The sequence below is a fragment of the Chiloscyllium punctatum genome, chromosome 4, assembly GCF_047496795.1.
Source record: "Chiloscyllium punctatum isolate Juve2018m chromosome 4, sChiPun1.3, whole genome shotgun sequence".
Lineage (NCBI taxonomy): Eukaryota > Metazoa > Chordata > Chondrichthyes > Orectolobiformes > Hemiscylliidae > Chiloscyllium > Chiloscyllium punctatum.
This window is the reverse complement of record NC_092742.1, coordinates 92751873-92764667: the sequence shown is the minus strand read 5'-3', so window position 1 is coordinate 92764667 and position 12795 is coordinate 92751873. Positions and strand designations below refer to the sequence as shown.

Sequence of the window (12795 nt, the reverse complement as noted above, 5' to 3'; positions counted from 1 at the left end):
CCAGACCTGCTGAGCTTTTCTAGCAACTTGTTTTTGTTTGATTTCCAGCTTCTGCAATTCTTTCCGTTTCTACTTAGTACAGTAACTGACTTCCAAAAATCATAAAGAGTTTGAAAACAATATAAAGTACTAAATCATTGGTGCTCGAAGTAGCTTGTGAGTGAATTTTTCTGAGGAAATATTCCGTAGAGAATCATAGAATCCCGACAATGCAGAAAGAGGCCATTTGATCCATTGAGTCCACACTGACCCTCTGAAGAGCATCTCAACCAGACCCGATCCCTTACCCTATCCCTGTAACCCTGCATATACCCACCTCGCCTGCACATCTCTGGACACTACAGGACAATGCAGCATAATCAATCAACCTAACCTGCGCATCTTTGGATTGTGGGAGGGAACCAGAGCAGCTGGAGACACCTATGCAGATACAGGGATACAGATTCCACAGTCACTGAAGGCTGGAATCAAACTTGGGTCCCTAGCGCTGTGAAAGCCTTCGCTAAAGCCCATTGTTAATCCACAGAGAGAACTGTGTTAAGAAGACACATGGCCTGAATCCTTTGAGCAGCTGCAGCTAACTAATGGGAATACACAAGTGTCCCATGGGCAACACCCAGCTCTCTTCATCAGATTCAACCTCTAGCATACTTGATCCAGTGTCAGTAACCCTCAATGCTCTAACTCTCATCGTCAATCTTCCCTGTCTTAGCTTGCACCTACCTGTCATTATCTTTGAAATTCTCTCCATCCTCCATGCTGTATTGACCCAACCACCATGACCCTATCCTCCTCACTCCACCTTGCCTCTACCAGGCTGTCTAACGCCCCTCCCTTATGCTGGTGAGCTACACATACATGACACCTCACCTCAGATACAAAGAATAAATAAACTGACCTCATACACACTATCTTTAAGCTTTTGCAAAACAATTAACACTGGTTTACCTTCCACCAATGACTTAATTTTAAAGTTACAACTTGATTTTTAATATGTATTCATTGTATACAAATGTACAGAGAGAAGACTGACCCCAGTGTATGCACAGTGTTTGCTCCACCACTACAATTCGCTGAAAAGTGACCTGATAACTTGGCATTGCCTTGAAAATGGAAGTTAGATAATCCAAATAGAAGCTAATTGGAAGCATCCAGTTTCAGCATTTTGTGAAAAACAAGCATTGAACCTTTGGTGTTCAGAAGCAAACACACTTCCCTGAGAAAAGGGGCAGTTTCTGTTCAGCAGAAAAGTAGACAAATACAAACTCTTGCTGTTTTGAATACAAAGTCACCAGACCGTGAATCAAGGTACTATTGATTGTTCAGTTGAATAGGAAGCCTGGAAAACTATGCCATATGGACAGCTCTCTGATGTAGGACTCAGAGGGGGAGAATGGAACATAAATAAGCAACCATATATATATGGTTGAATATATAAATGCTTCTCTACCTATTTGCATAACAACTTCAATTATAATTTATCAGGGATGTACCAAAGAAAATTTGATAGTCAATTTGGATGGCAGACCAGGTGACAAAACCTTTGGTCAAAGAAGAATGTTTTAAGGAGAGTCTTAAAGGACAGAGGTGGACAGATTTAAAGAGGTTGTTTCAGAGCTTAGAACCTTGGCAGCTGAAGATATATCCTTCAGTGATAGAGCAATGAAATATGAGGATGCGCAAAGCAACAGGATTGGGAGAATTTGAGGGTTGTGGAATTAAAGTTACAAAGATAAGGATGAGTTAATTGAGAGATTTGAAAACAAGAATGATGATTGTTGAAACTATGGCATTGTTGGAAAAGAGTCATTGTAGGTCAGCAAACAACAGGGGTGCTGGTGAATGGGACTCTGTGTGAATTAGGACTGGTAAGGACTACATAGGGTTCAATGTGCAGCAGTTGGAAAGAAATGGAAATCATAGGGATCTTGATCAGTTGTGCCAATGGGACGTGAAGTGGCAGATGGATTTTAATTTAGATAAATATGAAGTGCTACATTTTGGAAAGGCAAATCAGGATTAGACTTATACACTTAACAGTAAGGTCCTGGGGAATGTTGCTGAACAACACGACCTTGGAGTGCAGGTTCATCGTTCCTTGAAAGTGGAGTTGCAGGTATCATACAATTCCTACATTGTGCAAACAGGCCATTTGGCTCAACAAGTCCACACCGACCCTCCGAACAGTAACCCACCCAAACCCATTCCCCCACCCTATTATTTTACATTTACCCCTGATTAATGCATCTAACCTATATATCCCCGAACACTATGGGCAACTTAGCACGGCCAATTCACCTAATCTGTACATCTTTGGATTGTGGGAGGAAACCAGAGCAATCAAAGGAAACCCACGCAGACATGGGGAGAATGTGTAAATTCCACAGTCGCCTGAGGCTAGAATTGATCCCTAGGTCCCTGGCGCTGTGAGGCAGCAGTACTAACCACTGAGCCACCATAACAGGACAGTGAAGAAGGCATTTGGTATGCTAACCTTTATGTGTAGTGCATTTATAATAGGAGTTGGGGGATCATGTTGCAGTTGTACATTTGTTTAGGCCACTTTTGGAATACTGCGTTCAACTCTGGGCTCCCTTGTATAGAATGTTATGAAACCCTTTACATCAATGTTGCCATGGTTGGTGGGTTTGAGCTACAGGTAGAGGCTAAATTGGCTGGGGCTTTTTTCCCTGCAGCGTCAGAGGCTGAGGGGTAACCTTATAAAAGTTTATAAAATCATGAGGGACATAGATAGGGTGAACAGCTAAGGTTTATTCCCAGGGTAGCAGAGTCCAAAACTAGAGGGCAGAGGTTTAAAGTGAAAGGGGAAAAGATTTAAAAGGAACCTAAGGGGCAACGTTTTCATGCAGAGGGTGGTGCGTGAATGGAATGAGCTACCAGAGGAAGTGTGGAGGCTTACACAATTATAACATTTAAAAGGCATCTAGATGGGTACATGAATAGGGAGGGTTTAGAAGGATATGGACCAAATGCTGGCAAATGGGACTAGATTAATTTAGGATATCTGGTTGGCATGGACAAGTTGGACCAAGTCTCTGTTTCTATGCTGCACTGTTCTGCGATTCTACATGTTTCATGAGGCAAGAGCTCCCCTTGCTGATAGTTGGCTACACAGTGGCAACCATAACATTTTGCTGCGAGTGACACTTTTCTCATATATGAGAAGATGATGACGAGGGTTTGGCATTGCCTTGTTTATTTATTTCAAAGTCTTGGCTTCTTCATAAGACAGAATTGTGTGTAAATTCTGTCAGTACACATACACGTATGTACATATTTGCATATTAAATGATTCTACACACTCTTCCAGGATGTGTCTATTTATTTAAAGTAGACAAACAGGAGGCTGGAAGAACACATCAAGCCAGGCAGCAATTGGAGGTGGAGAAGTCAACATTTCAGGTTGAGACTCTTCATCAGGACTTCTCCATCTCCTGATGTTGCCAGGCTTGCTGTATTTCTCCAGCATCCTGTTTTTCTAATTTGGATTGTGGCAGTTTTAAAAAAATCTCTAACCATGTCTATTTATTTGTCTGGTTTCCATCCAGCCCTTATGCTGTAGATTGAATTTAGCTCCAGTGCCTCAATGTTAGAAGACTGCAGCATGCTTGGCTAATATCTGCCCCTGGCATCACAGAAATTTAAACGAATTCATATCATAATATCTGTGTTGCTTTGTGAACTTATTTGAGCCCTCCGTTCTCAGCTGTCTTCTAAGAGCACTGAGTTGCAGGGATGCTCCATTGATGTCTGATGCTGTTCCCCATTCAGATCTGTGCAGTGGTACTTCCCGCATTATGCTTCTGCTACTTCCCCATTATCTCTCTCGCCCGATGCAGAACCATTTGTATGTGACTGCCGAGTACTGACTAATGAGGGGACAAGAGTACTGCAGGTCGGTATCCGTTTTAAAATACTGCATTTCCAAAGAGTGCTTAATGCTTTACGCTTTACCGTCGTCAGCCTGTTTCATGTAACTGTTACATCTTTGCAGCTTTCTCTCTCTATCTCTCTGCCTCCACTGACTGGGGATGGCTGTAGCAGAGCCTCTGAGTGCCCTTTCCCGCTGGTATCTCTATGCCATTCACGGCTACTTCTGCGAGGTGATGTTCACAGCAGCCTGGGATTTTGTGGTGCACTTCAACTGGAAATTTCCCGGGGTCACCAGCGTCTGGGCCCTGTTCATCTACGGCACATCCATGCTGATAGTGGAGAGGATGTACCTCCACCTCAGGGACAAGTGCTGCACCGCTGCCCGGTGCCTCATCTACACCGTCTGGACGTACATCTGGGAGTTCTGCACGGGCTACATCCTGCGGCAGTTCGACGCCTGCCCGTGGGACTACTCGCAGTTCGAGTTTGACTTCATGGGGCTGATCACCCTGGAGTACGCCATTCCGTGGCTCTGCGGCTCCTTCCTCATGGAGAAGCTGGTCATCAGGAACACACTGCGCCTGAGGTTCGACCGTCCCCGGGACACGGCGGCGGCGGCGGCGGCGGGAGCAGCGCCGACAGCCTGGTGCCCCAGCGCCCTGACCAACGGACACATCAAGACCGACTGACCCTCCCCTCTCCTCCGAACCGATCTGTGGCGGGGCGGGAGATGAGGACAGAAATGACGGCGTGACGAGGATGGGTGAAGGAGCTACATTTCGGCGTCCACAGACGATGGAGGAAAGGCAGACTTAACGGGCGAACAGTGCCGCTTGGAGCAATTCCCCGCCCCCGCGTTGACGTCATGCGGCCAGTTCTGGATGTTGATTGGCCGGGACAGCTGTCACTCAGGCCATTTGAATCCTGCGGCACGAGCTCGAACCGTTGCTTCCCGCTCGCTCATGGTAACGGCTCAATTACCAAAAACAAGACAGTGACTTTAGTCATATATATGTACACATACTTAGTCTGCTTTGCATTTTCTTTCTTTTGAGTTGTCGATTCTATTTGTGCCCGATGCCCACTGTGTTGTGCTACCCCCACACAAGCCAATCCAGCTTCTTGAAAAGGGGAACTTCCATTAGTCATTATTAGATTCCCAATTCCAGGTATTTTACTGAATTCAATTCCACCATTTGCAAAGGCAGGATTTGAACCCAGGTCCCTAGATTAATAGTCTAGCAATAATACCACTAAGCCATCACCTCTCCTATTCTCCAAGTCCACCGAAGAAACTTATCTGGAATGTTAATCAGAGTACGCCCTGCCTTCTTGGGACCCACAGGTTGTTAAAGTACTCTTATTGAGAAGGTTCAGTGCTCTGCAGCTGGTTTTGTTTTTGAACCGTTATCACAGAATGCCAGAGTTGACTCAGCTGATCATGTCACTGAGCTGGCACACTCTCCAGAACTGAAGAAACATCCACAAGAAACATGCCTCTATAACGTTTTAAATGGACAGTTAAATATTTCTAAGTACCATAGTAGCAAGCCCACAAATAATCGAGATCGAAGAGTTTACAACCAACATGTTTCCCTCTGCTAGGACAATTCAGAGCTGAAACAACTTTGCACAAACTTTGCATGCCATCCAAGGATTAATTATCTGTACTCATTGGGCATATATTGTGAAAATGTCCCAGTTGAAGGCTGCAGAAGGAAAAACTACCAAATGCTGAGTTACATGAGTTGAAAGGATTGTTTCTGAGAGATCTGCAAGTTGTTGTTTATGTTTTATGTTTATTTATTGCATTTTTATTGTTCCATGTGAGAGGGGAAAGATAACCATTTAAACGTGCATTTAGAACTACTTCAAAATTGCGAACAAGGAATTGGGAACTCAAAGCCTTGAGCATTCATCTGTTAATATTAAAGCCAGTATGTTAACAGACTTCTTTGGGTTAAAAAAGCAAAGATTATAGAATGTGGAAACACGCCAGATGGCCCAACAAGTCCGCACCAACCATCCAAAGAGTATCCCAACCATTCCATTACCCAATTACTTTACATTTCCCCTGGCTCATGCACCTGTTACATGGGCATGTTCATTTTGTGGAAACTTAGCAGTGCATCAACTCTGCAGCAAGAAATAATGAACAGTTGCCCCTTGCTAGCATTACTACCTGATATTTTTTCAAGACATGTCAATTATTTGACCATTATATGACAAAAAAATGTTTTCACCCAATAAGCAGTTTGATGGAGGCAGATTCAATTGTGATTTTAAAATGGGAATTGGACAGCCATCTACAGAGAAACAAGTTGCAAGGCAACCAGGAAATCCATGCTGGGGTCTAGGTGAGTTGTTGTTGCAGAGAATTGGCATGAACATGATGAGCTGAATGGTCTTCTGTGTCCCATGATTCATCAGACTTTCGTTTTAAACACACTAAGTTTCACTCAACTTTCTTTCTCAACAGTCAGGTGGTACAGTGGCTAATGAGACCTTTTAAATGGATGTTGACAGTTCTTTACTAGAAAATGTGCCATGTTAAATTGTTGATATTGTTGCAATTTCATCACTTAACTAATCTCATTCTGATCAAACCACAAAGTCTTTGTCAAAATTTTGGTTGAGATTCCAAAGGTAGCAGCATGGGCACATTCACTTTATGGAAACTTAGCAGTGCGGCAACTCAGCAGCAATAAATAATGAACAATTGCCTCTCTCTAGCATTACTACCTGATATTTATTCAGGACAGTCTGTCATGTCAATTATATGCCATGCAGTTGTGTGCCCATGTGCATCTTAACACCCGGCATCACCATCTCTGATTGGAATGTAGGAAGGATTCTGAAGTTAGATTCCCTCCTCCCCAATCTCCTGAAGAGACACTGATTTTAATTGGGTTACTTTTCCAGAATACTCGCTAGTCAGCAGCACTTTAGCTAAATGGCCTTTGTAACAGATGATTTGTTCAAAGTAATATTCAGACCTAAGTCCCCATCACCATCAGAACATGTGCATTCTCAGGGTTGAGATCTGCAACATATGTTGTTTTGTCAGTGCCCAGAAGAGCAGGACTGAAACAAACTGGAATGAACTGGGATCCAAGCTGTGACCTGCTCAATTTGATATGGCATGTACTTTTAATAACCAGACTATGCTCAATCCTTTGAAAATGGAATGTTACATTTTAATCTGTGTAATCAACAACTTTTATAATTGTTACAAAATCAAATGGACTGAAAGGATTGTCCTCACCTTCGCTGCTTTTTGGTCAACTTTTATTTAAACAACCTGAGAAATGCCCAGTCAATGGCACCGATTGTGGCCTCAGTGCCCTGTGGACTAAATAGGGAAAAGTTGTTACCCACTGATCTCCTGCTGGTAAATGCACATCAGGGTGCTGTGAGGTCTACTGGTGGAAAATTCAGACTCAATTTGAACCATTGCTTGGGGTATGAGGGAGAAGAGTTGAGTGGTTCAAAGCTGTGGTAGTGTCTTAGGAAAGAAGAAAGGTGTGAAGAGAACTTCTTTGGCGGAGGGAGGAATTTTGTTTCAAAGGAATGTTAAGTCTGAAATTATAAGAGCACTGGATTAAAGAGACTACTATGAAGAAACAGTGTGTTATGAACTCTCGACCTATGATAGACAGTCTCCAATTTAACAAAATTATTTCAATGTGAGCAGAAATGGACAGATGAAGGACTATAATGTTAATTAATTCTTTGTAACAGCAAACAGTATTTCTATTTTAACTATTTCAGGTAAATACCCAGTGCATGGAGGATCGCAATTACCTTAAAGTAGAAGTCCATTAGAAGTGTTAGAGACAAACTTAAACATACATAGCTCCTACTTTGCAATATTACCGACTATTAATGAGTTCCTTCAGCCTGACAGTGCACATGTCAAAAAGGTATTACATCAGTTGTTCATTGGTGCGACTTGATTTGCAAAAGTCCCACTGATATATACTGACAAAACTAGAAATCCAATGATAATTTCAAAAATGCTGCACATCAGAAATAAATGTTGGAAACAAGTAACAGGTCTCTGTGTAGTGCCTAAGTACATTAAAGTCTGTTGTTATAGCTTGTTATAGCTTGATTAGTCAAAGTGCTTTTCCTATAAATGAAAGAACTTGAACCTGAATCCCAGTGATTAGTTATTATTTAGAGTCATAGAGATGTACAGCACAGAAAGAGACCCGTCGGTCCAACCCATGCTGACCAGATATCCTCTGTTCTATAGCTTTCTGCAGTCTTTCTCCACTTAATTAATATTCACCTCCTCTACTCTTCCTGCCAAAGTGCATAATTTCATATTTTCCCACATGATGTGAGATGATACACTTTGGCATGAAGAATATTGTTTGACCCTTGTTACCCTTGAGAAGGCAATGGTGAGTTGTCGTCTTGAATTGTTGCAGTCTATTTGGCGTAGGTACAACCAACAGTGATGTTAGGGGTGGAATTCCAGGATTTTGATCTAGTGACAAGAAGAAACATTGGTGTGTTTCCAAATCAGGATGTAAGTGGCTTAGAAGGGAACTTGCAGATGTTTCTGTTCCCATATATCTGTCATCTTTGTCTTTGATGGTAATGTTTGGAAGGTGCTGTGAATCTTTCAGATAACATATGCTCATATTACTGTCAGTCAGCAGTGAAGGGTGTGAATGCTTAAAGATGTGACGCCAATCAAGCAGTTTCTACTATTAAGCTTCTTGTGTGCTGTTGCAGTTGCACTGTGCCTGGCAAATAAGGACTTTTCGAATACACGCCTAGCTTGTGCTGTATATGGTGGACAGGTTTTGAGGAGACAGGAGGTATGTTAATTGTTATTTGATTCCCAGTGTCTGACCTGCTCTTATAGATACAGTATTTATATGATGAGACCAGTCGAGAATCTGGTAGATGGTTACCCTCGGGATGTTAATAGTAGGGGATTCAATGCCATTGAGTGTCAAGAGTTGATTTCCTCTTTTTGGGTATGGTCGTTGCCTAGTACTTGTAAAGCATGAATGTTACTTGTCACTTGTCATCCCAAGCCTAGATATTTTCCAGGTCTTGCTGCATTTGGCTACGGACTCTTCAGCATCAGAGGAGACGTGAATGGTGCTGAATATTGTGCTATCATCTGCAAACATCCCCACTTCTGACCTTATGATTAAAGTAGTATCATTGATGAAGCAACTAAAGATGGTTGGGCAAAGGACAGGACCCTGATGAATTCCTGCAAAGATGTCCTGGAGCTGAGATAATTGACCTCCAACAAACATAACTATCTTCCTTTGTGCTAATTTTGACTGCAACTTACTAAGTGTTTTTAACCAATTCCCATTGTTGATAATTTTGCTACGGCTCTTTGATGCCACACTTGAGCAAATGTGATCTTGATGTCAATGGTTGAACCAAAGCTGTAAGGGCAGGAGCTGAGTGGTCCTGTTGGAACCCAAACTAATCTTCAGTGAGAGGTTACTGCTAAACAAGTACTGCTTACGACCCCCTCTATCACTTTACTGATGATCAAGAGTACACTGGTTGGTTCTAATTGTTGGATTATTTTTAGTATAGGACATACCTATACACAAAGAAAGTGGCAGCCATCCAAATGATTGATACTGTTCCAAACTATTAAGTAAGTCTCCCTGATTGGCCAGAGCTATAGAAAGTTCCAGAAAACAATCTAAAAAGGTATAAAAACAGGGTTCACCAACAGACCTCCATCTCTTGGACTCTCTTGAATCTTCTAGAGGCCTTCTGAGGAAACTCGCATGGCAAGGACAGAGACCAGTTGACCATCCAGAGAGGGAAAGAGAGAGAGACAAAGAAAGCTTCATAGAGACAGTGCCTGAAAGAGAGTGACTGCGTAAATCTACAAGCGATCGACAAGTACTGTAATCTTAGGGGGCCAATATAATTAGAGATAGGATGTTCAGCCTTAAAGGTTATTGTAATTTGTTTTCTAATAATGATGGGACTGTTTTGCATTGGTACCAGCTCGTGTTCGTAGTGATTCGACTATTTCAGTTTTATGGGACACCGGGGTAAACTCATTCATAACATTCTGGTTGTAGTTGTCTATGTTATTTTAAGGAGGAAAGAGACAACGTTTGGCGTCCCTGTGTGGTCTTCAGTAAGAATTGACCATCAGGTCCTCCAAAGTCAAACCACCAGCCTGGTATCCTCAGAATTCAGCCTGAGCTGTAATTAAGAGGGTAAATATCCTACATGAAAGCCAGAATTCAGTTGAGTAACTGAGGATTATAGACATTCTGGAATTAAGAATCTAATAATGACTATGAATCAATTGTTGATTGTTGGAAAAACCCATCTGGTTCACTGAGAAGTGGCAGATGGAGTTTAATTCGGATAAATGCGAGGTGCCGCATTTTGGGAAAGCAAATCTTAGCAGGACTTATACACTTAATGGAAGGTCCTAGGGAGTGTTGCTGAACAAAGATACCTTGGATTGCAGCTCCTTGAAAGTGGAGTTGCAGGTAGATAGGATAGTGAAGAAGGCATTTGGTATGCTTTCCTTTATTGGTCAGAGTACTGAGTACAGGAGTTGGGAGGTCATGTTGCGGCTGTACAGGACATTGGTTAAGCCACTGTTGGAATATAGTGTGCAATTCTGGTCTCCTTCCTATTGGAAAGATGTTGTGAAACTTGAAAGGATTCAGAAAAGATTACAAGGATGTTGCTAGGTTTGGAGGATTTGAGCTATAGGGAGAGGCTGAACAGGCTGGGACTGTTTTCCCTGGAGTGTCGGAGGCTGAGGAGTGACCTTATAGAGGTTTACAAAATCATGAGGGGCGTGGATAGGGTAAATAGACAAAGTCTTTTCCCTGGGGTCAGGGAGTCCAGAACTAGAGGGCATAAGTTTAGGGTGAGAGGGGAAAGACATAAAAGAGACCTAAGGGACAACTTTTTCACGCAGAGGATGGTACGTGTATGGAATGAGTTGCCAGAGGAAGTGGTGGAGGCTGGTACAACTGCAAAACTTAAGAGGCATTTGGATGGGTATATGAATAGGAAGGGTTTGGAGGGATATGGGCCGGATGCTGGCAGGTGGGACTAGATTGGGTTGGGATATCTGGTCGGCATGGATGAGTTGGACTGAAGGATCTGTTTCCATGCTGTACATCTCTATGACTCTAGTGAAGGAAATCTGCCATCCTTACCTGATCTGACCTACATGTGACTCCAGATCCACAGCAAAGGAGTTTGACTCTTAACTGCCCTCTGGACAATTAGGGATGGACAATCAAAGTTGGTCCAGACAGCAATGCCCTCGCCCTGCGAAAAACACACAACAAATTAGGAAAGAAGGTCACTAAGATAACTGCAGCAATAGTATGTAGCCTAGAAGATTCCTGTGGCTGACTAGTTGAGATTAGATAACTGTGGGAGTGATTAAAAATCACTACTGATGAATTGGAAAAGTTAAAACTTGTAATTAAAGAGCAGGACACCAGAATACAGGAAAATCTGATCCATATGGGACAGTTCCAGCCACAATTTGTAAGAGCCTGTTCTAGTAAGAGAAGGACTGCTGGGTAGAGGGAGACAGCTCTAGTATACATTGGCAAGTTGGAATAACAGTGTAGGGAGCTCCAATCAGCTGTACAGGTTGTCAAAGCCCGTAATGCACATGGGCCCTAGTATGGACCATTCAAGTACCAGGAACAAATATGATCTCTAGCAAAGCAGATCCCTGCCCAGAATGGGATAATGTGTGTTTCTGTGGTCCAATCTCCCCACGGAGATAAGAGGCAACAGACTGACACATCTGCACCTAATCTGCCTTTGCCCCACAGAGGGGGTCCCTGCCATCTTTCTTGCAGATGACTGCACCTACAATCCCTATCCCTGACCCACAGCCAAAACCCAGAGCCCATGCACATAAGCGCAGTCCAGACTTCTTATAGCCACCGCACCCTCCCCCAACTTGGAGGAAATGAAAGGGGCAGGAATACATCAAGGAGTCCCAGGCAGACTCCCACTCCAAACAAGTTCCCTGTCCCCAGAAGAAGGGAATTCCCACAAACGAACAGCAAACTCAATCTGTGCTATAACTGTGACCAGATAGTCCATTTCATTTGGGACTGCCAGGCACCTAAGATTCCAACCAGATAATGGGAAGTCCACAAGAAGGGGCCAACATCTAGGGTACCATCCTGGCAATATCAGTTGGGGTGAAAACAGGCTGTAAGTTATACATTGAGGTTGACAGGGGCAACCCAGTAATGGAAATAGCTTTAAAGCTCACCAGCCACATAAGTGTACAAGATGCCATATGGTAGCTCATCAGGAACAGCTCCCTTCTCTGCTAAACATCTATTGGCACACTGGGCGATAACCCATCTCTCCACACTACATTCTGCAGACACAGCACATTTCTGTTGTCCCTTTTGCTTCTTTTAAAAAAAAGGGAGCCAGGAATGGATGACGATTGGACAATTTTAAAATGTTATCTAGAAGACGGTGTCAGATATTGGACCAAGATATTTACATAAATTATCTTCTTCTCTTTCAGAAAGTGCACTAGAGTGGCTACTCCAAGACAACGATGCAATCCTTAGAGGATTTATTGTATATTATATTATATAATATATATTATATATATTATTATAGTTACTGTATGCAAAAATGTAGCACGGATACAAGGAAAATGATGTACCTAGGATACCTGTAATACAATGCACCAGATACCGCAGTGTTTGTAGATGGGATCCTCTTGGTCTACCTTGGGAACTGGGAGGTATTTGGGTGTAACCATTTGCTCATGATGTACAGGAAACCCAAAGGGAGTTCCACATTATGTTATATGAGCATGAGGATCGGAGACAATTAGTGGGGTTTCTCCGAGAATGGGTGCATGGTAGTGGGTTG

At 42.8% G+C, this 12795-nt stretch overlaps 1 protein-coding gene and 1 long non-coding RNA gene across 3 annotated transcripts in view; one reads left to right on the top strand and one right to left on the bottom strand.

Moving 5' to 3' along the window:
* The window catches only part of LOC140476535 (uncharacterized), a 94205-nt gene that overhangs the window by 49585 nt on the left and 31825 nt on the right, over positions 1-12795 (bottom strand). The window contains exon 4 of the long non-coding RNA XR_011960503.1: positions 11085-11199. This is a non-coding gene — a long non-coding RNA (uncharacterized lncRNA). The remainder of the gene's footprint in view (positions 1-11084; positions 11200-12795) is intronic.
* Positions 3763-12475, top strand: LOC140476534 (transmembrane protein 229B-like). Of its 2 annotated transcripts, XR_011960502.1 has the most exons (3): positions 3763-3916; positions 4016-6251; positions 12440-12475. XR_011960502.1 is itself a non-coding variant. In XM_072569308.1 (2 exons), exon 2 carries the CDS (start codon positions 4053-4055, stop codon positions 4581-4583), a length of 531 nt encoding a protein of 176 aa, XP_072425409.1. In that variant the 5' UTR covers positions 3763-3916; positions 4016-4052; the 3' UTR covers positions 4584-7996. The 2 variants fall into 2 exon arrangements, 1 of the variants encoding a protein (XP_072425409.1); XM_072569308.1 differs by lacking the exon at positions 12440-12475 and having other exon boundaries at positions 4016-7996.